At 35.6% G+C, this 26,629-nt stretch overlaps 1 protein-coding gene across 3 annotated transcripts; it reads right to left on the bottom strand.

Moving 5' to 3' along the window:
• Window positions 1–26,624, bottom strand: BRD9 (bromodomain containing 9). Of its 3 annotated transcripts, XM_071450199.1 has the most exons (18): window positions 26,503–26,624; window positions 25,360–25,580; window positions 23,617–23,749; window positions 21,870–21,930; window positions 20,786–20,930; window positions 18,854–18,964; window positions 17,924–18,099; window positions 16,037–16,165; window positions 15,030–15,162; window positions 12,745–12,820; window positions 11,346–11,441; window positions 10,417–10,549; window positions 9,505–9,616; window positions 7,900–7,938; window positions 7,398–7,469; window positions 6,023–6,125; window positions 4,068–4,235; window positions 1–3,312 (listed from the first exon to the last, which is right to left on the bottom strand). In XM_071450199.1, the coding sequence occupies exons 1-18, from the start codon at window positions 26,573–26,575 to the stop codon at window positions 3,212–3,214; spliced, it is 2,082 nt and encodes a 693-aa protein (XP_071306300.1). In that variant the 5' UTR covers window positions 26,576–26,624; the 3' UTR covers window positions 1–3,211. The 3 variants fall into 3 exon arrangements, with proteins under 3 accessions (XP_071306300.1, XP_071306294.1, XP_071306285.1); XM_071450193.1 differs by lacking the exon at window positions 16,037–16,165 and having other exon boundaries at window positions 17,924–18,039; XM_071450184.1 differs by lacking the exon at window positions 16,037–16,165.
• Window positions 26,625–26,629: the final 5 nt, after the last annotated feature.

Here is a 26,629-nt window from a genome sequence, read left to right on the forward strand (position 1 = left end):
GATTTTTTAATTTTTATTTTTTACTTAATATTTATAGGTAAATTCTGTCCCTGTACTTGTGTATCTCAGAAAGTGGAATAAAGTTGCTCCATGCTGATTTCTTGTTTACAAAGATGTTTGCTATGTGTGCAATACAGTCTCAACATTCCCTCTGCTGCCACTGAAGATGGCTGCGCTAAAACATGTGTTTGATGACAGACATACAAAAGAGAAAAGAAAAATCACAGTTATTTAGACCATTTTGTATTTTCTTTGATATATTTCTATGTTGTGGAAGAACAGATCTAAGATTTCTCTTAACATTGCTTACTTCCTTAGCTCAACACACTTTTTCATACAGCAGTTATTAGAGGGAAAAATTGAAAAAATGCATTTAATTTCTCAATTTTTTTACAGAAACCCTGGGTTGATTTTACCAAACACCCTAGGAATTTCCCCTCTATTTCAATGATAGCATATTCCAACCAATGGGAACTCACATAAAGTTTATTGACATATGGTGCCACCTAGCTAGAAGATGTTACATGTTATGTATTACAGATTTGAACAGGGTGCCATGGACACAGAGTCGTCTCCCAAATGAACCAAACAGGAAATATCTATCAAACACACTAGAAAGGAATGGTTTATCTTGGATTAAATAAATAATGATGTATGTTATATAAACTCACAGAACTAAATCAAGTTTTTAAAATTCTTAGTGTTTAAATAAAACCATAAGATTAGAGGCCTTTACTGGTTAGTTCAAAGCTTTTATGTGTATATGAACTTACCACCTGCAGAGTCAAGAGCAAATAAGACTTAGGGAATTTTTTACCCTCCAATTAAATAAGGAAAGGACAGGCAAATTTCTTCTTAAGGCTTTTTTGCAAATAAACCAGAACCATTTGCAAGATGCAACAGTGTACCACTGGTACCAGCACAGGCACATACACCAACAACGAAGAGGAGCAAGAGATTCTCTTTTAGCACAAGAATCAGTAAAAATGCACTGTGACAAACAAGTAACTGAAAGACATTACTTCAACCACTTACTTTAACATTTTAGTATTTTTTACCAGAGACTGTAAACTCAGTCCAATCTTTCTATAAAATTTAGAAGAACAAGATTTTTCAAAGAAACATGAAAGCTTTTCTTGTGGCATTTAGTGAGCCTAACCATGTGTCTCAGTACATTCAGCAAACAGGTTACAAGTCAATGCCACTTTTGAGAAGGCACCACAGCAAAAGCATTTGTATTTGCTTCTAGGAAGAAGTTTTGTCTTAAAAGCATTTTTTCCCTGGGGAATGCAGGCAATAAGCCTAGTGAAGGGATTGTCCAGCACCCATGGAACAGCAGTTGGAGATTGTTGTGCATAACTTACATTGCTTAAGGGCCAGATAGGCTGAATAAATAAGCAAACCTTCCTCAGGCACAAAGTGCTCTCTGGTACAGTAATGATGCAAACAACATCCAGCCTTTTATACAACCAGCTCATGGAGCCCATAAAGGCTGATCTACAGAATTTCACAGAGTTTGAATGTATTCTGCCTGAAATCCAAGGTGAACGTATCAAATTAGATACTGCACATTATTTCAGTTTTCAGTAGTAAACACTGCAGTTCAAACCAAAACCAGAACAAACCAGCACATTCTTCTAGAGGTGTATTTTTAACATTCTCCTGTGGAATTTTATTCAAGAGCTAAGGCAGGCAATTCAACAGCAAGTGTTTCAATAAGGATTTCCTCACCAACTATAACTATAGAGTCTATTACAGGAATCAATTTATATTTACTGTATGAGAAATCAGAGATTTACTAGAGATCAAAAGCATGTCAGATTTAAAGACACTTTTCAATTGAAATCGTTTTGGGAAGCTGCAATCCCACACAAGGCTGTATGCCCATGCAAATCCTCGCCAACAACACTGCAGATCATCTATGTCACTTCCAAGAACCCACAGTCATGATGTGTCAGAATGCAGGAGCGGCAAAGGAGCCCAAGCACAGTGCCACACACATTCCTAACAACTCCCAAACAGAAAAACCTCACACTGTTCTTTCTTCGGCACTTCCACTTGGAATGAAACAATCTTCCTATTTAGAATTTATCAAGACTTTACTACCAGTTATCTGACTTCCTTAATGGTTCCTAAAAACTGAGGAGATTACTAAAACTAAATGTTTTTTTTGTTTATAGCTCAATGTGGCATGATGAAATTAATGTTTTGAAGCAGCACATGAAAATTCAACCCAAAACTCTTTAGTATTTCAGATTTAGTATAAGGAAGCAAACTTCTCCCTGGCAAGGACAACAGATTTGTTGTATATCAAAACTGCTTTTCTATTTTTATTAATATTTACAAAATAATGTAAATTCATAACATTTGTCTGCTTGCAAATAGCAATAGTACAAAACTCCTCAATTTCAGTATTGATGCATTATAAAAGTTTTATTTTGGAATTACTGAACAGCACACCGTATCCAGTATTTTTTTCACCCTATGAGATATACACATCATTTTAAAAAATACAAGTATTATCTTTTCTTTGTGCTTCAAGATACGAGGGATCACAAAAACATACATCTTTCAAATCCAGGGTAGAAGTTTCGTAAATGAGCATTCTACTGGAACTACCAAGTACTGTTACTCTGAAATTAAATGATCTCTGCAGTGATTAAAAAAAGATTTTAAAATATGGGGAAATTTTTAAAACAATTTCTACAGATTATTAGCATTTGGAGATTGAAAACACAATAATGATCCCGATTCATGCAGTTATTTGTTCTTCCTTGGAGATGTTCAGGTCTTAGCCTGAACAGTAGATAACAGAACAATTATCTACAGAACTAGGTGATAATTGTACTGCAAACATTTAACGACTGTTGCCATGATTCTGGGAAAATTATCACTTTTCAGTGTCTATAAAATAGAAATTTTTCTAACACATTATTTGCTGCTTTTCAGTCAAGATTCACACATCAGTAAATAACACTCTCCCTTAATAAACAAAATGAAAGCAGTTCTTGGTACATTGCTAACAACATGATGCACTAATTAGTTTGGGGTTGGGATTTTTATATGTTTGCTTGTTTAATCCTGTATACATGATAATATTATACAGCAATCCTCATAGAAAAGAGGACAAAAATGCAGTTTCTGTCATGGACAAAAACTTTATAAAAACATAATACAATTAAAATACAAAATAAATATAGTACATGTCAGATTAGTTACTAGTAGCATTTGAGGTTTCTGGAGACTGAAGAAATTCATACGGATCATGAACCATGTCTTGCTGTTCTCCAACACTCAGATGAGAGGGGCTTCCTGTTGGATGTGGGAAAAAAAAATCAAAACTTTAAAAGCACAGAAAAATTTAAGAGATATTTATACATATAAACAGGATGGTTATTTCACATTTTCCTTTTAGACTTTTAAAGTAAGACATCTAAATAATATTTAAACAGGAGATTATGAAAAAGAAATCACAAGATTCTTAGTAATTTAGATAATTTTTGGAATAGTAATCATTTTGCTATTACTCTGAGTTGATTACTCTGAGTTAATTACACAAAATGCAACTGAGTATCATGCATCCAACATCTTCTACCTTCTCAGAAATGGCACCAAATTGTTAAGCAGTATGTTATGCTATCATCCCGTCTTATCACTGAATTTTACAGTTGACAATGAAATGCTGTTGTAGAATCCCATTTGTTACTTGCTGAACACAACTATGCTGAAGTAAAATAATCATTATATACTCCTTAGTGTAACTGACAGCATCAAATGAAAATGCTTACAGGAATTTGCCATTGAATTATCAATTTACTTCACAATTACTTTAATCACATCTAATAAAAAAATAGGAAATTACAGTTAGGGGTCTTAGTTCTGGAGGTTCAAAGTATGTCTTGTTAGTTATCTCTGCTGGGCATATTTAAAAATTAAAACATGATCAGTCAGCATGCTGTTTTATCAGAGTAGTTTCCCACAGAGATTTATATAAATTACAATGTGAGTTTAAACCAATTCCAAATAGAGCACAAGTACTGGAACTTCTGTGCCACAGCTAAATTTACCAAGATGATGTTGGTCTCTTTCAGAGGTATTGGAAAGGGAGCTCAAATTAGATGATGGCCGGGATCCCACTCTGTCAGCCTGAGCTTCATGAAGGTCCTGAAGCAGTTTTGTTGTTTCATCTAGATGTAGATGGTTATCATCATGATCAAGCTCCTTCTTCACTTTTCCTAAGAGCCACCAACCAAAACCCATAATTAGCACATGTACATTGACCCACGAATTACCAAGTCACTATAAAAAAGTTCTAAACTTAACACAAGCATTGGCTATACCCAAATGACCTCAATCTTGCATTTTTCCTCGCACTTCTAAAAAGCAACAGCTGCAGACCTGTGCAGTATTGGAAGATGAAGGAAAGTGGCACAAGGAAATGGCTGAAACTGAACTGACTACCAGTACCTAAACAACTGTAAGAGCTTAATTTGTCTTCCTTAGCTGTGAAATGCCAGATATGGACAGACTGGCCTGGGTTGGAAGGGACCTTAAAGGCCATCTCATTCCAACCCCCCCTGCCATGGGCAGAGACACCTTTCACCAGCCCAGGCTGCCCCATCCAACCTGACCTTGAGCACTTCCAGGAACAGGGAACCCACAACTGACACAACTGTGTCAGTGCCTCACCACCCTCACAGTAAATAACACACTTAGTTTGTGGCAAAATGGAGTCAGCAAGCAGATCATTTAAATATTTAACTCAAAATACAGTTAAAACAGAACCTGAAATCTATGGAGGCAAAGATATCCCCATCACAGAATGTTCTAAGAACAGTATCTTCTCCAGCTACATTGATTTTTAGTAAGTCAAATGAAATTGTGAAATTGGAAAGAACTGCATGTTTGTGCCAATATACACTATTCTTTCATATGAAGACCTAAAAAAAAAATCCCTCAACTTTAAACAGGAAGATAAACTCCTTCCCTTCTTTTTCTTAAATGCTAATTTTGCAAGAATTATGATAAGAAGTAATTTCATAAACTCACTCTGGTGGCCAACTAATCTAGCAGTATGATTATTTACAGAAAGACCAAAGAAGAAAATATAAGCAGCTTTCAGTGGTGCATGAAATTTATAGTAAGACTGATATGTCTAAACATTATCTATAAAATGGATATTTATTCATTTTTTACTGAACTGCAATAAAATTAGAGTGAGACAGCATAATCAGAACTTAGAATTGCTTTTCAAACTGCACCTATGTGAGAAATTTGTAGAAATCTTTCTTCCCTTTAAGCCTTCAATTCATTTCATTGTGTTTTATAATACATAGCTTGGCCTCTTTCACATTCAGAACTAAAAGTACCTTAAAACATAAGCAAGTTGTTTGCTCGGATGACATTTTTGAGGACATATGAGTAACTCAGCTGCCTGCAGAAACGGTAACAGTACTTGTTGTGGTACTTATAGGATAACTATAAAAGGCATGTATTTGAAACAGTATCCAAATTCTTTCACACAACTGAAGATAAAGTCTATCCAGTCCTAGAAGTTTCTTCCCACTTTTGTTTTGGGATGTTCCATGTAGCAATATGATTGGGTTTCACATACTTACCTAATTCCCAAGTTTTAAACTTACCTAAGCTTACTTACCTATTTCCCAAATTGTAAAAGACATATGAAACAACATAATTTCTGAGTGAAAGCTTCACACTGATTCTTAAAATTTATATTACTATGAACACAAGAAATACAAGCAAAGCTACCAAAATAACGAAGTACAAATACTTTGTTTTCTTCAGTTGTACAGGAAAAGTTAGCTTGTATAACACACGGATGTCTCAAAGGCAAAACAGAACAAGGTTTCATTTATCAGCCCTTGACTTTTTTTACCATAGTTAAATGTATATTTATTACTACTTTTCAAACCCTTTTTTAAGTCTTAGCAAATCCTGCTGTGATTTTCTCTAAATGGTACAACTAAACCATAACTGATATCTTGTATATTTAGATACTTACCTAACGAACTTAACATAGAAATATCAAGAGATACATCTGAATACGGCTTCATGGAGAGAAAGTCCAAGTCAGAAGTGTTACTGTCTCCAGCAGATTCTCCAACCTATTAAAATACAAGAAACAGAAAGATTAGCAAGAGGTACAAGCTGTGATGTTAACTTCACAAAGTTTAATGCACAAATCCATTCTCTCAGAAGGGTTACTTCAACATCTGAAACTGGAGCATCCATAGCCATCTTGGCTAACCTGAAATTCAGAGACAGCTCAAAAAGATTCCTGGACATGAATGGCCAGGGATGTGCACAGTAGTCCAAGTCTTTCATCTCATGATCCAGGACTGTTGAAACTCAATTACACACTCAACTCATCCATGTCTCATGGTAGAACCCTAGCAGGTGGAAGTATTACCAGTATCCCTCATCTTCCCCATATGTGAACACTGGATTTATTGAAATTTTTCGTACACTGGGCCTCCTTCTTGACAGTATCAGCTGGAGCTGGTTGATCTAGTATTTTTCCTATACACTTGGATAATGAAATACAGCCTAAACTTTGCAACTCTCCTTCTTTCCACACCCATTGCAATACTGCTAATGTAATGGCACAAAGGAAGAAATCAGAGTCACTAAGCTTCAAAACCTGTTCTAAGGGAAATCTCTGAGGATGCCTGATCCAGCAGGAGAAATGAGACACTCAGATAAACATACAATCAGATATTATCTTTTAGAAATATGAAAATGAAACCTAGCACGTACATCAAATAACTTAACCAGTCACCTTCTAGAGAAATTCACACCTTTCCACAAAACATAAGGAATATTTATAAAACTATGATTTTTTTTAAGTTGCTATAATGTGATCCATATAATTTTTATGTGAATTGCATTGAATGTAGTGCATATCTCCTGTTATCACAAATAATTTGCAAGATAAAACCAGTACCACTTAAAGAAAGATTTTATTAGTAGCTGTACAAGCATAAGATATGGTTATTTATCCATAGTTTCTAATAGACATTTTCAATGGATATGCTATTAACCGATTAATATTAACGGGGTTTTTTCCAATTTTATAGCAGGCTGAACCTCAAATATTGATCAGCAGATCAAGTATCTTTTTCAGGTTCCTATGTGATCTTTCTGCGTCTGAGACTTAGTTATGCATGCTGAAATAAGCTGAAGAACAATAAAGCCACAAATGAAAACAGACTGAATATCAGAGAATTCATTTTCAGTACTGCAATCTTATTCCAGATAATGTAATTTTAATATTCAACCTCAGATTGTGCACTGAAATGAAATAATGTCTCAATACTACTTTTTTGTTTCTGTTTTTTCCCCTGTTGTTTCCCTCCCCTACCCCCCAGCCATTTTACCATAATCTGTTTGGAAGAATCCAGACAGGTATTGCGCAACTTGTGTTCTTCTTTTATAAGAACTGGCAGAACCTAAATAACATAGAAATACTTTAGATTTCATAGCTTATATTTACTAAGGATGTTCCCTGAGAATGTTTGTGTAATTTACTGGTTTTCCACAATGAGGTCATGGGCCATCATAGAAAACTGCCACATTGTGTGATGTTTGAGTAGAGCCTTCACAAAAAACTACAGACCAGCTTTCTCTAGGGCAATCATATAGAGTCACGCCAACAATTTGTAACTAACCAGGACAGCCTCTCCAGGAAAAACCTAAAGCCTCTCCTTTCTCATATACTCCACTTATCAATCTTTTCTGTATTACCATACAGAACAGAGGCACATTAAATAAAATAAAGAATTGGAATGTTGCAAGCTCAGAGAGCTGAGTAACTTTCTCTACTTTAAACGCCAAAACACTTTTCCCTGTTAAAACCCCCACAGTATTAGCATAACTTACTTTAACTTCATCCAGTGGTTTTACTGGGATGTTTCGCCTCTGTAATGAAAGAATACCAATAACTGCTTATATTGAACACGTGAGAAAGACATCTTTCTTGTACCATCTCAAGTATATTCAAATCACACACAAAAGGAGGCTAGAGACAGCTAACTTTTTCACATATCTGTAACATAATTAGAATGCAACAGTCGCTGTTCTGAAATATTTTAATATTATTCATTTTAAGTAATCTTTGAGTCCCCTTATACTATTTCTTCTGCTCATAAACTTTATATTCAAATGCAGTATCTTTGTCATTACTTCAGTAACTTCTGATCACAAATCATTCAAGGTTGTACTTCCAGAGATACTAATTCTTACTCAAATGCAGCAGTACAAAATGCTCAAGCATAGAACACCATGTATATGTCACTGAAACACATGTAATTGTGTAAAATCAGTGTATATCCATATATGTCACAACTAAACAGCATTTTCAAGTGTAAATAGCCATTGACCATTGGAAGGTCCTCAGAAATTCTCACCTGGAACGACACTCATAGAAAAACATGGTAAAAAGCAAAGGCACATTTTATTTTAATGCTAAGTTGACTATGTTGCATACACACATTTCTATGTGTAGAAAAGTATTCAGAATACTGGGTTTTAACTTTTTGAACTAATCCTTTACATTTCTTCCTGTTAGATGTACCACCTTTTTCCATAGGGAAAAAACACCCAGAAAATTCTAAACAATCATCAGTGGTTTTCATTCCATTGTCTCCTTATTTCCAAACACCACCCACCCTACTCCACTTCTAAGTTGCAAAGATGTAGCATAATCTCATTTCCACCACATCAGGAAGGCTAGAGTACTTTCCATCTTCCCACCCTGCCTTCCTTTCTTTATTGTTCAATCTTTCAGAGTGTCAGCATTTTAAATAGCAGACAATTATTTCAAACTACGACTGCCTTTCAAAGTGAAGATAACACAAAATTTATCATCAGAAAATTGGCAATTTTTTAGCTTATTTTGTCTTGGGAATGCAAGTCTTGGGGAATGCAAGTCTCATTAGAACCATACACATTTCTGAGAAAACTCTCTTCTCATAACAATCTTAGTATGCATGTCTTCAGGAAAGTGCTTTTGGAAATAAGTTAAAAGCTTTCCCTGTAGACACACTACATGAATGTAAAATTTAGCACTGGAGGGTAACAGACACCTGGTACAGTGGTAATTACTCTTTTAATTTTACTTCCATGTTCCAAATAACTAATCCTTCTATGAGAAATATATTTTGCTTTTCAATTAAGAAAAAACCCAAAACTTTAACAAAAGGATTGCAATGTAACTCAGAAGTCTGTATGTAAGTCATGACATCAAGTGACAAGGCTGCCTAAACTCCATCCAGTTGGTTGGACCCTGCTATACTGCATCTCCTGTCTCCTCCTTCAGTCTCTAATTAATTCAGCCTCTAATTTGGTTAATGGTTGCTTGAACAGCTAGGCTTGCACTGCTTAAACTGGCAGTGGAAAACAAAGCATATCACAAAATATTAAAAAGCCAATAGGGTCATTCTTATTCTGATGAATTTGTGACACTTCAGTGCACCCAGGACACACCTGCTTTAGCTGATAAATAGTTTTGGAATGGTCACCACTAGTGATCTGGTCCAGAAGATCATCAACTATTTTCTTGCTGTAACTTCCAGCATCCTTCACAAATTCTTGTAAGCTAGCAGGAATGGAGATAAGCATTACAGAAAACATCTACTTTCATAAAAACTACTTCAACTTAAAATGTTTTCCCAAATACACTGAGTTACACCTACATTTTCTTTTTCCTTTAACTCTTTTATGCTTCTTCAGGAAAGCAATTAAGGTCGCCAGGACATATAGCTTTTTCTTTTACTTTAATAGTAAAGTAGGTTTACAACTTGTTTTTCACAAGTACCAGCAAATTTTGTCTTGAACTATCATAGATGGTAGGGTAGTGGGTTAAAAAACAAACACAAAAGATAAAAAGCTTGAGATTATTTCTTTCCCTCCAAGATCAACAATTTAATGTTAAATGGCATTTTTCTTTTCAAGTAGCATTAAATCTTTTGAAACTCATTGAAAAACATAATTGTTTTAAAGCCACTGAAATATATTACTTGCCTTTTAAAATTATTTACTGCTGGGTAACACTAAATCTGGGGCAACCTATAATATTCTGTGGTTGAAGACCCTAATAACAAGATCCATAACAACTTTGCAATAAAATAGAATAGCTTAAAAGGCCAAATAGAAAAACACCCCAAAACTTTCCCCACCTCCAAAAGTAAACAACAAAACCAAACCAAAACAAACAAACAAAACAAAACAAAAAAAAAACACCAAAAAAACCCCAAGCCAAGAAGGATGAAAGCCTAGCTTCAAAAATAAGTTTTAGAAAAAAATTCAGGATTTGGATCTCTTAGTTGAGATCTAGTTTAAATTTCCTTGCAAAAAATTGCTATGAGAAGGTTGTCTTCCTAATAAAGAAGACCTTACCTTAAGGCACACTGGATCCCAGTTTCATCACCATATGCTGAGTATAGAAGCTCCATCTCATCTGGTTTCAGATCATGAAATATAGAGTTGTTTTGCAAAGAAGGTGCTGTATTGGCACTGGTAAGAAAGGTTACTACACAGGTAAAAGACACAGCAAATTATTAGCAGCAGTGTCAAAGATCACTTGGGGGAAAAAAACAAAGATTGTATTTTCTGAAACAGATACAGAAATGAAACAGATTTTCTGAAACAGATACATGGCACAGAAAGTGCCATGTAGTTTTTCCTCCAGCTGAAAGCAAGAGCAGTGTCTCAAGAACACTTACAGACTCTAGAATCAGCACTATTTTAACCATATAAACAAACATACTTATACTACTGAAAGACCAAGAATTAAGTTATCCACCCCATTCTGAGAAGAAAAAGGTTCACGGTCACATTCCCTTCTGTATTTCTACATTTTGTGTGCATCTACATGATGGTTGCCAGTCAGTTTCTGGACAGCAGATTAGAAACTATTAAAAACTGTCCATAACAACAGGAAAAAAAAATCCACAGCCTGCAAAATCTTTGTCAAATGTTGTAAAAATGCAAATGACTGGAAGTTGTTTTTCAACTGTAAGTGCAATTACTATGGAAAAATTATTTCCCCCAGAGGAAATGGACTACCATTACTGGAAATCTTCTAGTGTGGCTATAACACCATGGTAAAATATTAATACATAAACTGCTAATTAAATTATGTTTAATTAGCGAAATAGTCAATTTAATAAAAGCTGCATTCTGCTGTTAATGGAATTATTATATATTATAACATAACTAAGCGAACTTTCATAATATAAACAGGTATATACCAAAATGATTTTATATCAAGTAATTGCTTGAATATTTAATAAACACAAAGTTAAAACATGGTCTTTGGTAATTACCTTTATTTCTTCGTTCATCTTTGAAGCCCAGTGTAGTGAAGCCAGGTAATAATTTGCTTGACAGTGAGCTCAGATCCACTGGGTGAGTTTCTTCCTCTAATTATTTGATTTAAAAGAAGGCTTAGAAAAGCATTTTGTGTTTACAATTTATGACAAAAATTAGAATTTGCTATTTTAGAGCTGTAATTAACATAAAGACTAAATGTTTTTTAAACTATACATTAAGGGTAGGTACTGTAATTCAGGTTCTCCATTTAAATTTCAACCTCAACCTATAAGTATGGTTTCATGTCATATTCACAAGATCTATGGCTTAAGTTATTTCTTAATAACTTATTTCACTTTTACAGTATACAGTAGCATCTGTAATTATTTTAGTAGCCAATTCACAAACCTTCAATATCCAGATATTACTGAAATGATAAAAGCAGTCTCTTGCAGTCTCTTATGTTGACTAAGTGGTTTTTTATAGAAATTAATTACCATCACACTTTGAATTTTCAGTGGCATAATTTCAGAGGCATTAAATCACTTTTTTTTTTAGAAATAGGTAATAGGCATGAGAGCAGCCAAAATGCTCAGAAAGATTCCAGAAAAATTTACTACCACATGAAAAAGAATTTAGCAGGCTTGCATCTCTCAATGTGATTAGTCAAAAGCATTTATATATTCATCAGTGAAACAAGAGGAAAGCTGTGAAAAAATTCTAATCTCAAAAGGTGCAGAGAATGAAGTGCTAAATCAACATGATGATTCAAAAAACTATGGCATTTTATTCATTACAAATTTTTAATACTTCTGCATCTTGAGCTTGAAATTAAAGCAAAGGGAAAGCATAAAACAATATAAATACCATAAAAGTAACAGAACAAGAACAAAAAAGAAAATATCAAGGAACTAAAGAAAAAAAATCTCATACACTTAAAACTGAAATTTAGCTAATGATTGAAAAAGGTAATAAAGAGGTAAAAGATTATTCTAAATTTGCATCTGTGCATTGCACATTTACATAGAATTGCAGCATCTTCATTCACTTTTTGTCATTAGGTATTAACACTACAGTGTTTTTGCAGTAAAAGCTTGTCTTCCAAGCTCTTTGTAAAGTTGTAGGAATGTCTAAGTGCTTATAAGGAGATATTATTTTATCTTCTCACTATCGGCATCAGCAAAACAAAGCATCTGAAGTGTGAAAATAGGGAAGGCAAACAGAAACACCTTTGGGGTGTTTGGGGAAATGGCTTGGGAAATAATTAATGAAAAGAATGAAATTTTTTGAAAAATAAAAAACAATTTAAAAACTCATATATATTACGCAGGATCTGTATCTACGGTTAAGACTTCAAAATCTCTTATAACATATAAGACTAGAAATGTTTACTTCAAAGACTATGGCTTTTACCTTCTGCTTCTGGATCAGATGAATTTACTACACTAAATAATAAAGTTCCATCTCCATTTTTTTTCAGATAACCAATCTGTGGACAGAACCAGAGATACAGGAGGAATCATTCAAAACTGTTCACACTCAAAGGAGGAGCTGCCCATTTACAGAGAAAACTATAAAAAGCATTTTTAGCTGTATTGCACTGGACTTTGCTATTCCCTTTTTCATACAGAGAACATTGGGTCACTACTATTTTACACCACTTAGCCAGTGTTTCAGAACAGGAGACTTAGGAGAAATTCGTACATCATATATACAGTGCCCTACTCATCTTTCTAAGTCAGATCTAAAGCTTACCACCCAAGACAAACCCAATTCCATTGTCATTAGCATGGAGCCAGCCTTTCTGACTGCGAAGTCCAGAACACACATTTTTTTTAGAAGCAATCTGTAACTCCCATCCACAAACAAAGTAAAGTCACTGCTTATTTTCAAATATAGACTGAACTGTTTTCATGTCTCACCCACAACTTTTTCTAATTAGAAGTACTTTTATTAACACACTACTAAATTCTTCAAGAGGAAGAAGTGCTGGGACAGACCTACTGAAGCAGACAAGCACAATGCTAAAGACAGATGTGAAAGACAACAGAGCACACCAGGGTCTATAAAATTAGAGCCAGATCTGATGCAACAAGCAAAGCTAATGTCAGAAACTAACTACACATGAATTGAGAAAAAAACCACTGTAAACTCTCAATATAAAGGGAAAATAAAAACTGTTCTCTCGCTACAAAAATATTAGTAAATACATCTGAGGAAATGAACAACAAATCTCTCCTATTTTGTTTTCTATCCCCCTCCATCTGAAAACGTTTAAAACTCTCTCTGTACAGGAGGCCAAAGCTAATATTGGCATACAATAAAAACAGAGGTGAGAGATGTTGGAAAGAGAATGAACAACATCTTCAAGTGATGGCAAAAGTTAACAACAGCTGAATTCCAAAAACATGCCAGGGTTACCGAGATTCAGTGGGACATGCAGTGGGGCTGCCAAGCTGACTTAACAGCCTTAGCAACTAAGAGCTGCACACCTCGAGAAACTTCCTTGAACAGTGCAAAACTGACTGCATCACTCAATGGTATTGCTTTGAAGGGATTTTAAAAGCCACTCTACTTTGGAGGTTTCCAATAGACTTCAATTATAACAAGTCTTCTCATTATCCAAAGAAACAGAAATACATTTGAAACTAAGCCTCCATCCACTACTCTTTGCAGTTTTATTTCATAATCCAGTTGAGCCTAAACTGACTACATAATCAGGGCCACTGCCCAAGAAATGGACATTTAAGTTTGAAGACACAACACCACTTCTGCTTCAAAGTAAAGTTTCTTCTGCAATAGTTTTTAAAGAGGTGGAAAATGCAGATGTGGACACATCCTGATTCCTTTCTCGACTGCAGTGACCACTAGAGTGGCAGATGAGAAATGGGAGCAAAGGTGGAATAAGTCTCCATAAAATTCGAGGGAAAGAGAGTAAAGGTATCTCAGTACAGATCTGTAGCGAATGCCTGGAGCATTCACTCCAAGCCTAGCACAAGGAAATGAAGGAATCCACCACTATCATCACAGAGCTAAAAAACCCACAGCTAAAAAAATTGATCCTTCAGAGAAAACGACAGCACCACCAAGCTTGTCCTTGGAAGAGCACAAAACCCAAATACATGGAATAACATCAGCATTACATTCAGGACTGTAAAACTTGCTATCTAAACCTACTCAATGAAAGATCTTTGTATTTGGTACTCATGCTACAGCTGACAGCTACTGCTTGTAAATACAAAACTACAAGACTTTACAGACTCTCCTCATTAAAAAAGGTAATTTAACATTAAAAGTATGTTAATTCCTGGGGGGGAAGGGAGGGGAGAGAAGGGGAATCCTAATTGTTCTTCAACCTATGCCGTGGTTTGCTTTTTCTGAGGTTGGAACAATAGGAGAAGTGTGATGTTATTTTAATCACTTTTAGTGCTACGGGTGGCAATTCAAGATGGAACATTTCACTGTTTCCTGTAAGTGAATTTCCAGAGAGAGAACCTGAGATTGACTTAGGACCCCCTACAATGGTTTTCAGTGGCAACTAAAGATAGACAACAGCAGTATCAGTACACCACACAGAACATATATCCCAGATGCTCCAGTCCCAGGCAGCCTAACAGTAAAGCCTGTTTCCTAACATGAAACAAAGCATTCAATAGTCAGGCACAAACTGGAACTGCTAACTGCCATGTGCAGTAGACCTTGCTGTTGGGTAGATATCGATTGATCCTATCCCGAGCTTCATCTGCTGCATGTTCCACTAGTGCCAGGACATGTTCTTCAGCAGTGCTGTCTGTCAGGCTGCATGCATTCCCCTCAGGTTCAAAAATGCAGCTAAAAAGGAGAAGAAAAGGAGCTGTAGCAATTAAAAGCTAAAACAAAACAAAGGGCTGAATTCTGGTTTTGCTTAATAGAGCAATCAGTGCCACTCTTCTCCCAGTGTCAGTGTACCTCAGCATTTAAGTGGAATTATAATCATTATAATCATATAATCATTACAATCATATTATGAAGTTTTGCAGCAGAAGCTGTGAACTACCAACCTACTGACTTCAAAAATTTAATTGTTTCTGTATCCTGATGAAAATGAAGTATAAAATGAAGCACAAAACAGAGTTTGGGAATAAAACTGGCAATTATACAAGGTGAACGCTGTAGGCATCCTTAGTCTCCCACATGCACGTATACACTATTTTCAAAAATTACAAACAGGAAGATGCAGAAAATAAATTATGTAATGAGACATAGAAACTGTTGCTTATCAGAGAAAAAACCCAACAGGCTGCATTTATGATGATTATGTCATATAGCTGCTTGCAGAAGTAGGACCAAACTCGCAGTCTAAAAGGGAGTCCTTTAATTCCTGTGTTTTCAGTATTGAAAGTTAGCATTCCTAATCTGTATCAATCACAAAACTGCTTGTAACTGAAATTACAAAATTTATGAAATTACAGAATTTAACATTTATCTTTCAGTAGATCCCTTTTCATTAGAGCTCCAAACCAATAAAATCGTAGCAAATAAGCATACCCAAGGATGGAACAGGACATAGCTATCACACAAAATCAGGAAAAGGTAGTATCATAAAAAGAAGTGTGAAGATATCATAGAATATGGCAGTCTTCATTGTATTTTATATATAAAATAAATGTTGTAAATCAAAGTATTTCAGGGCATTATATAGACATTAGACACTAGGGCCAAACACCTTAGGTACTGGGTAGAGCATCTCCTCACACCAAATCCATTTCTCTCTCCTGGGTTATCTTCTTCCATTTGCTTAGCTAAGAATTTCTCTCTGTATAGAGATTCAGATCCAATACACAAGTAAGTTTTGCTATTAAAGACAATAAAAAGATCACAGGATCATACTATTATGAGACAAATGTTATACTACTTTGTTTCATTGAAACTTTAAGAAAGGGTATACACAGCAGGAAACTCCTCAACAACTGGCACTTTCTATCACACACTACAGAATACTTAAAGGACAAGAATTTTGAGAGAATGTTCAGATAGTAACATCCTAAAAAAAATTACAAAAACTATTTAAACATTAGGATGTTCAAGTGATCAAGTTGCTTCTTCCTCTATATAGCTTAGAGGTCTAAGCTGCTTTGACACTTTGTAAACATTGACTTCAGCTCCTCTGTTTGTAACCATAAATATGAAAGCAAAAATATCTGCCATTAGGTTTGATTTTCCCCTCTCAAGGTCTTATTCTTCATCAAAAAATACAGTATCAATCCTACAGATGCAAAAATACAAGTATTTAAAAGTTCATGTTACTTAGAAAAAAACTAATTTCAACTACTGAAGTTACACAGATGTTGAGAGGAACAGAAAAGTAGAAAGAAAACCTCTCCCTCAAGACTTGTCTACATAAAGGTGCTTTCAGCTGAATTCTATCCACAATCCATTAAACAAAGGAGAAATTATACCTTCTCAATTCTCTATGATACAGGAACAGATTAGTTTCTGTATGTTATCATTAGAATAGCTTCCACTACAGATAATTATTGTTGAAAATTATTTTTGAAGATACATGTTGCAGTCTTCTATTTCCAAAAAAACCCCTAAATTAGAATACCACTTCTTCCATCAGCAGTAAGAATTACAAAAATGCTGGAAGTGTAAAAAATGAAAAGTGGCTGATGAGAACTGTAAAGCTCACTTTTAAAAAAACATGAAACAAGGTATATTTCACTTTTGTTACTTTGAGGATTTAACAAGAAACCTGCAGAACATATCTACATGATCAGATTATTTACAACATGACTAGCGGTGCTCTGTTGCAATATTTTTTCCCATAAAATTCCAACTGATATAATGCTTTACAATTTAAATTCAGTCTATCTTTGGATGCCTATGCAAGAACACTGAATAATATAAGTTGCTTGTATATCATGGTTTCTGCTAAAATCTCATAAAATACATTTACGAAATTCAGATTTAAAAAAATTAAATTATTAACATTAGATTTTAGTTATAAAAATATGAATTTGTGACATGGAAGTACCTATTAGCTGGAGGATTACTATTGCACTAGCAATATATTTTACCACTAAGTTAAATAAGATTTCACTGGGGATATATTATCATCTGCTCCAGAAATAATCTCCTATACTTTCATAACCTGCCAGACAAGGTTTAAGTTAAATAAAATCACTCACTGATCTGGAGCCACTTTGCCCTCCTGGGAAGAACCTCTTACATTTTGATGAGACTACTTTAGGAAAGGAAAAAAAGGAACAAAATGCAAAAGGTATTTGTAGCTATACCCAAAATAACATTTTAAACCATCATGAGAAGAAACCACTCAGTATTTAATACAGATATAAAGAAGAATGAAAACATCTCTATAGATATTAATTTTAAGTGTTTGAAAGAATATGCAGTCATCTTTTGAATTGTTTGCTTCAAGTTAGGAATCACTGGGTTATTAAACAAGTTCTATAAATAAACAAATAAAATACAATAAAATTGCCCACTTATCCTATGGACCTCAAGGAAAAATGCTGAGTTTTTTCCCTCAGTTCTTTCCTGCTGTGTAAAGCTGCAACAAACTAGTAAGCATCCCCATTAAAACCATTACCTAATAACTTCTTTATTTTGCTTTTTGGATTTCTTGGTAGTCTCTGCTTGTACAGGAACAACTTCAGGAACAGGTTCTTCAACTGTTGTGTCTTCATCGCCCAAAAGAGCTGCCTGCTGAGAAAAATCCATGTCCTGCATAAACGACATGCTGCGCTTCAAAGCTAACAGCCGTTCCTAGAATCAGAAAGGACAGAGCGGCAGGGACTTAACCTTTCCCTCATAGCCAAGATGCTATGATAATGGGATGGGATGGGATGGGAATGGCCATGGCCTTATTTTGTTCTTAATCTCGTTTCCAATGGCGATGCAACATGATTTGGTCATGGTAGCATGGCATCAGAATTTCTGCAGCCCAACTATCAAGAGAGAAACAAACAAACAAACAAACTGCATATGCAAAAACAACTATTTTACACAAAACTTACCATCACTGTAACACATGCACACATACACACACACACATGTGCACACACAGAGCAGCTCACAAAAAAACCTTCACTTGACAAGCCAACAACTGTATCTGAGTAAGAAGTATTTGTGACACTGCTGAAAACTCCCCAACACCTTCAAAAAAGTAATGCTTTCTTGTTTACACAGAGATAAAACTTAAATGAGATCTTGCTTCCAAAAGTTTCAGCCAGAAGTAGGATTTTTCGGTAGAGTTGCATATATGTGGATTCAAACTGCTTCCACTGAAAGAAGCTCTTACAAACTTCAGTGGTGCAGGTAAGGTTGAGAAATAAGTAAAAATTACTGGGTTATAACAAAAATGCCATCAAGCCCTTAAATATAGCAGCACTAACTGGCACTGCTGTAATTCATCACAGATGGATGAAACAACATTTACCATTGTTACTTTGTTCCTTTTGAGTATGGTAACATAAAAACCCCCAAAGTTTCTGCTTTTTGTTTTTAATAGGTCTCTTACTTTGCTCATCATCTTAAAGCCTGTGTGCAGTATCTTCTTGGCTAGTTTGTAGTAAACAGTATCTGGTCTGTTGTAAGTCATTGCATTATCACACATCAGTTTAAAATCAGCCTGTAAAATACAAGACGAAAGAACTGTAAACATTTCAGGTCCTTTGTTAAATGACTGGAAGATACCACTCCATCTTGGCAGCTCTTTGAAGAACACAGTAATATTTTAGGAGTAGGCTCATGAACACAAGCCAAAAACAGAATTGCAAAGGTTTGAGCCTCTTCTACCTCTCCAAGATGCTCAGTTTCCTTTGGAACTGGCTTTTGGTTATAAAAACCACTCTCTTTCCTGAATGCCAAACGTAACATCTTCTCTTTAACCAAGTGGACCAAATGGACTAAATGGACCAAACACTTGACCGAGTTACCAGGGTGACTTTTTTTTTTACAGCATTACAAGCCCTCTGCCTCCAATTACCAAAGCCATGGCAAAGACAGAAATTGAGGTAACGTGGACGAGCAAACTATGGCCCAAGAAGCAGACAAAGAAGTGCATGTAAGCTACACTTCCAGTGATGGCCTTTCAAGTGCTGCAGAAAAGCCAGTCTTTTGCTTGCCCAACTTTGAAGCAGACCCTTTTTTTTCTGAAGTGAAACGAATGAGTGTTCTGCAGAAATTGCCCCTCTTTTAAATGCAGGACAGAGTTCTTTCAGACTCTACTCTTAGACAGATTATTTATTGTCTTGTGACTAGCCTCAGCTAGTTATATCAGACAGGTAACCTTTTGAGCAGACTTTGTTTCAGAGGTTAAAAACCTACAAACTTCATTTCTTTATTAAGGTTACGGCTCTGTAGTTCTGTGTAATTAGGTACCCTCATGTATCTAGAAAGGGAGTCCAATTCCTTTTTTGCTCTAACATGGGCAGGCTTTTAAGAAAACTTTTATCACTCCTCTGACTACCAGCAGAAGCTAAGTCCTTGAAGAAAAAACAAAAGTCAGTCTAAAAAATACTGCCATTTTCTTTTTTTTTAGGTTTCTATCCCACCAGTTTCAATACTGCAACCTTGCCTGTTACTTAACAGTCACAGAGCTTCCTATAAATCTCTACAGCATATTTAACAAAACAGAGTAATAATCTTTGTCAAAGCATCTGTAAGAAATGTAAACCATTCTTTGCTCACCTTGCCGGACCTTTCAAAAAAAGAGATTAACCCTGAGAAACAAGCCAATGCTCTCTTGCTGAGGCTACCATCATATCAACATCAGTCTAGGAAAAAGCAATTCCAAAAGCTGCTAATAATTCATGACCTTCACAAATCAGTTAAAGAAAACTCCTCTCCTTCAGGAGCTACCAATACTATGAAAAAATTTCTTACTGCACTGTCTGTGAAACCATGATGTATCTAATAAATTATTTCAGCAAAAACAATACGATTAATGACTAAGTTAAGCTGCAAATAAACTTGCCAAGTACGTTTCTGCCAGAAGACAATTTCAAATGAAGTTATATAAAAACCAGAATAATTAAAGATAAAAAACATGTAATTGCTATTTACTCATATACAAGATGCTCCAGTATATCTGCAGGTTTCTTGCAGACAGGTCCAAATTACATTTAAATCAATCTAACAAGGTCTAAATTAAAAAAAAGGACAAAAAAAAAAAGAGCTCAGTGGCTTAAGTCTTGGTGATAATCTTACTCCTGTTGAAGTTTAGCAAAAAACTAAATTCCACAGAACTTTAGAAGATCTTCTTGGTTTCAACAGTAATTTATAGAAGATTGTAGTAGAATATGACAGATTATTTGTAACGTACTGAATATACAAAAGTGCTCAGTTCTGAAAAAAATGAGCATTAATTAATGTAACAAAGGCTTCTACAGTTAAAAAGAATCTTCAGTTTCTTACTAGTTGTGAAATATCTAAATCTTTATTAATTCACCTTGAATTCAGTGACTGATTTGTATTCATTTGCTGCAATTTTTTCCTTCATTGTACCAAAATCCATAGGGTGTTTTATTATCATGGAATATCCAGGAGCAATGGCATCCGTGACTGGAAAGGCAAAAAACCCATGAGGATCTTTCCTAAAAATACAAACAATAAATTGAAATTTACAGCAGGCAACAAAACAATCCTTGCTTTTGCATCACATTAATAACACAATAGTACTACTAAAAAAACAAAAACTACTAAAAACATTCTCATAAAATAAATCCATGTTTGAAAAATTTCCTGATAAAGGACAGCATTGTGATTTCACATATGTAGACTTATTTAAAAAAGAAATTCCTGCAAATTTTAATTAAAAATGTCTTTCAATTCAATTCAATTCAATGATCAAATGATCAGTTCAAGCTAGTTTTCATATTTCTTAATTAATTCTTGTATGTTTTCTGTGTCTCTACACGACAACTTGGTCTTTTGGCTTCTTGTAGAAAAAGCTCAATTCTTCTTGTTCATAAGGTCCTCTAAAAATAAACACAATGTTTAATTTTTTTTAATTTGTTCCAAATTCAGCTTATTGCTACAAAACAAAAAAGTAATGTTTTTTTTAAACATGAGGTGCAGGTTTAAGAAAACAATAAAATAAAAAGCCGCTCCCAATTTAGAAGATTATCAAGTAACCAGGTCTAAATTTGCTTTGTATCTGACAGTGGACACTGAATAAAACAAAATTTAACTAAAACAGTCCAATCTTTTAAAGTAATGTAGAATTGTAACTGGTTTTTAATCCTTAAACTAAGTCACTAATATTTAATAAATTTATAATGGCAATGTATAATTTGCCCAAAACACTTATTTCCCTGCCCAATGCTAGAACTGCAAATTTGGTAATAATTATCCTCAACTTATCTTTAAAAACAACAAAGTCTGACATGGTTGCAAAGGTTAACAAATATCTTACAGTCAGTCACCAGGCACTGCTTTCAAACAGAAAACCAGGATATGAAGTTGCCAGGTAACACATACAAATATGCACCAGACACAGCCTACACAGTTGAAGATACAAAAACATTTACTACCTTTGAAGCTGGCGAAGGAAGTGTTCCAGTAATTGCTGGATTGGTGTGCTCTCATTTTCAGCTGCATTTTGAGATGAAAACCCAGGTAAGTGCAATGAAACCACATATGCCTATATTTTTTTATTTAAAAATATAAGTACCAGAGAGAAAAATCTCACTACAAGTACAGCTTGTACTGATCTGAAGCCAAATGTATGAACATGGATTTTAAAGCAGAAGCACATCAGATATCTAAGCACACAGTACCTTTTTCTTCTTCCTTCATTTTCTGAGCTTTTTTCTTATCACATTAAAACCTAGCACCCATTAAGTCAGATGTAGTGCTAAATTTAGCAGCCCTAAGAATATGTATTAATAAGATTAAAACAATTACATTATATATTTCTGCAGAAAAAGTGAAACTTGGTTGCTCAAATACTGCAGTTGGGAAATCATATTCTTACAACATGTTTGCTGTGCAATTTTCATGGTTTCTTCACCATAAACTCCATGCAATTCTATAAGCCTTTCAATCACAGAGTGACAAACAGATGCAGATTTACTGGCAAGACAGGTAACAACTACAATTTCACCTCCTGTACAGATCACACAAGAAACACTATATGTTAATATAGCCTGTTACTTCAGAGAGACTGGCTTTAAGTGACGTTTGAAACACTAATGAAGCACCAAGTATTGAAAATCCAACTCTCCATGATAGAGGAAAGACATCTCCTTTCTTAAACAGTATGGGTCAGGTAATTTATATGCTTTCCAATACCATTTTACAACCAGATGAAAAGAGAATAATAATTGGAATAGTTTTTATCTTGTCAGTTTTTAAGGCTCCTGACTACCCAGGGACATAAAACTCGGATCTGAAAATTTCAGTTACCTTGACAGCTGATGGCCACTATTCCTCAATTTAATGTGTGGTCACAATTATAAAATTCCTTGGGATTACCTGACTAGTCAAAGGGCAGTATTCCAAAGACAAGACTCACAATATTCCTAATGACACAATTTTTTGCTACTAGGTTCCATTTTCAGGCTTATGTATAACTGAGATCATGATGTAATTGAAAATTCCTAAAAGTAAAGGTTTCCATTGAGCAATGCTGAGTTTTAATTATCAAGCAATGGCTACTGGTAGAAAAGCAAGGCGAAATCTGAAAGGATCAAACATGCAGAAGTTGCCATATACAAATGATAAATATTCTGGCTGGTGATAAGAATTAGAGAAGATTTGTAAATTAAAAACAGGGCTGGTATGTGGTGTCTACAGTCTTTAGAGATACACTATCACAACTTCCTTTCCATGAGAATAGAGATGCTAAAACTCCACATAGATTAGAAAAACAAAAAAGACAAAAACAACACCTAAGAAGTCTCCACGAGAGTTTTTTCCCTTGAACTAAGTGAAACTTAGTTTCAGACATTCTGATCACTATGGTGTAATTGCTAAGGAGAAGGAATTAGGGGAGCATTATGTGCAATAACACTTTCATAATGAGGTTTACCCTGCCAAGGAACAGAGGCCAGAAACAGGATGTCCTCGGCAACATCAGTCACCTGAAAACAAACCGACTAAAACATGGAAGCACCAAGAGGAATATTGACTTTTCAGATAGCAGAAAGTTCTGGATGTTGGAAAAAGTCAAGCTCCTATATTTCAGTAAATCTTCATGAAAATTTTATCTTTGACAAAAGCTTTGTTTTGTGTTCTTTTAAAAAGAACCAAAATAATTTAATCTTTCATACTGTTCACCTGGCTGAGTTCTGCATGCTCTGACAGGACGATCTGGAGGAGGTTCAACCTCCACCTTTTTCCCAGGATCAAAGTCATCAGTTTCTCCTTCAGTGTCACACTGTTCCTTCTCCCTTTTCCTCTTTTTCTCTTCCTAGGACAGCAGAAAGAAGACATATTTTAGAGGGATGTGCAATCCCACACATCAAAAGGCAAGAAACAGTGATGTTTTTAATTTGGAATACTCATTCAATATCCAAGTCATAATACTGTTTAAACAATATTGCATATATTTTCACTATCACTTTTTCAATTTTCTTCTCCAATTAAAACTGTTCATCTTTTGCTACTTTGTACTTGATACAGTATTGTTCTATCATTCCTGCATGTTTATTGAAAAGAAAAATTCTGAAGCTATTCATATGCAAAACTGCACGATAATAAGCTACACCAGAGAGCAAAGAAAGTTAATTGACTATTGAGTAAAGATCAATCTGTGGCTCCGCCCTCATCAATGTATTTTTGTTGTTTGTCACATTAAACAGAAGTGAGTAAAATATATGACAACTCAGCCAACAAAAGAAGCATAAAAAACAGTGGTGGCAATTAATGATCTCTTCCTGAGTTTCAAAGCAAAGGTACATCTAAGTCATTCCTGAAATTCCACAATCATTATCCACATTTGCACAGAAAAGCACACATTCATTAACCTTCCCTAGACTATGGTTTCATTACTTAAAGATCCATTAGCTTATTTTGAATGTATTAATCATGAAGTTCTGTGAAAAAAATCCAAACAACCCCCATCCCACAACTCCGTAAAGGCAACTGATACTGCAAAATCTTGTATGAAGGACAGGTGGTTTTGCTACATTTCAAGTCCCAGCCTAAAACATCTGTACTAAGAAAATTGTGCACTGTCTGTGCTGTATTTAAGGGCTTCTGAATGATCCTATGAGATCTGTCACTTCCAGATGATTTTTTTGTTAGGCTTGTATTACTTGGAACTGATAGATGTTAGACACAAACACACACAAAGTAGCACCAAAAAAACTGTCACACAAGAATAGTAAAACTACATGACAGGAAAGAATTAAAAAAGCAGAAAGGTCAGAGAACCATTATTACACAAAATAAATACTCTTAAAATTGAATTGTACAAATAACTGTGCTGTCAACGCCTCACTACTGATTTTAAACAAACTCCCCAATGGTCAACACAGACAACTAAGTTGACTACCCTACTTACTACTAACAAAGTCACAAAGCCCAGCACACAGGTTATTCCAAGAGCTAACGATGTAATGTACCACAGTACTCAAGAGTTCAGAAGCTGTTTTGAGTAAACATATCAATTTCAATGTCCAGTAACTTGGCACATCTCCAAAATGCAAACACAGCCTGGAACTGAAAAGCTGAAAATATCCTCCCTAAAACAGTAGCAAAACATGTTTGTGACCAGGCTAAAATACAAAAGATCGAACTGAAAAACAGGAACATTTATTCAAAGCAAATAAGTATGGAAAATAAAAAGTTTTAACAAGGAAGTTTTTACTTTGTTCATAGAATCATCACAAAAGGTATATCCTGTAAATAGCAGAAGTACATCAACTCACACACAAGGGTTTTCGACATTTCTGAAGTGCTATCTCCAGACAATAAGCTACTTGTAACAGTGATTTAAACAAAGTTCTGCACCAAACTTTAGACCTGATAAGTAAGCATGAAGGCTGGTGTGCCTGAATTCTAAAAATCACAGCTTACCTTTCTCTTTCTTCTTTCCTCATCATCTAGATGCTTTTCTTTTTCCTTCTCTGACTTTTTCTTCTTTTTTTTCTTCTTTTCTTTATGTCGTTCTCGCTCATGATCTGATCTATCATCATAGTAACTAGAGTCATGCCCTGACCCAGAGAGTTCAGTGACTTCACTGCCTCCAACTTTAAGAACCAGTTTTAAGGGTTTTTCCAAAGGCTTGTCCGCATAATCTAAATTAAAAAAAAAAATAAATTAATAAATGCACAGGGAGCCAACAGCACATAGCAATTACAGAATCAGTCTCAATTAGGTCAGAAAAGACCACTGAGATCAAGTCCAATCTATGACAAAACATTACATGTCAACTAGACCATGGCACTGACTGTCACATTCAGTCTTTTCCTAAGCACCTCTAAGGACAGAAACTCCAGCACCTCCCTGGCACCCCATTCTAATATATAATCACCCTTTTTGTAAAGAAATTCTTTCCCAATGTCCATCCTGAAGTTCCCCTAGTGCATCTTTAGGCCATGTCCTCCCGTCCTGTGGCTGGTGGCCTAGGAGAAGAGACCGACCCCCACCTGGCTACACCTTCTTTTCAGGCAGCTGCAGAGTGACAACGTCCCCCCCGAGCCTCCTTTTCTCCAGGATAAACAATCCCAGCTCCAAAACTTCTTCTTCTAGAACTATTGATTATAAGAATTCGCTGCAAATCAAAAATATACAGAATACATTTGGAAAGAAAAACAAAAGCTAAGGCTAACAAATCCAAGCTAACAAACAGTCGTTCTGCACATCTTACGTTGTGATGTTCAACAAACCTGCAAGACATTAGAAACCGGCTCTTCGGCCTCCCCTAAAACCGTCGCAAAGTCCTTACAGAGCAAGGTGAAATTAAGCATCATTCAAGCACCGCAGCGACCGGATCATCTCAGAAGCGGCCGTGGGAAGCACGGAGACGCTCCGGCTCACACTGCACCGCCCGCCCCGCGTTCCTCGGGCCGCCCCCGCCGCCGGCAGCTCCAGCACTCGGAGCGAGGTCTCTGCCCAGGCCCCACAGCCCGCACAGGGACGCCGGGCCCCGCCGACAGCCGCGCCGGGGGAAGGGACGGGCGCGTCCCGGGTACAAAGAGACCCCCCCCCGGCCCTTACCGCTGTAGGTGGTGGCGGAGGTCGAGCGCCATTCTGCCTTCTCGGCTTTGTGCTTCTTGTGTTTCTTCCCCATGGCGGAGCCGCAGCCGGCCCCGCCGGAAGCGCTAGGGAGGGCGGCCTCCCCGCC

Source organism: Agelaius tricolor, unplaced genomic scaffold, assembly GCF_023055355.1.
Source record: "Agelaius tricolor isolate 1412-34295 unplaced genomic scaffold, bAgeTri1.0.p SCAF_2, whole genome shotgun sequence".
Classification (NCBI taxonomy): domain Eukaryota; kingdom Metazoa; phylum Chordata; class Aves; order Passeriformes; family Icteridae; genus Agelaius; species Agelaius tricolor.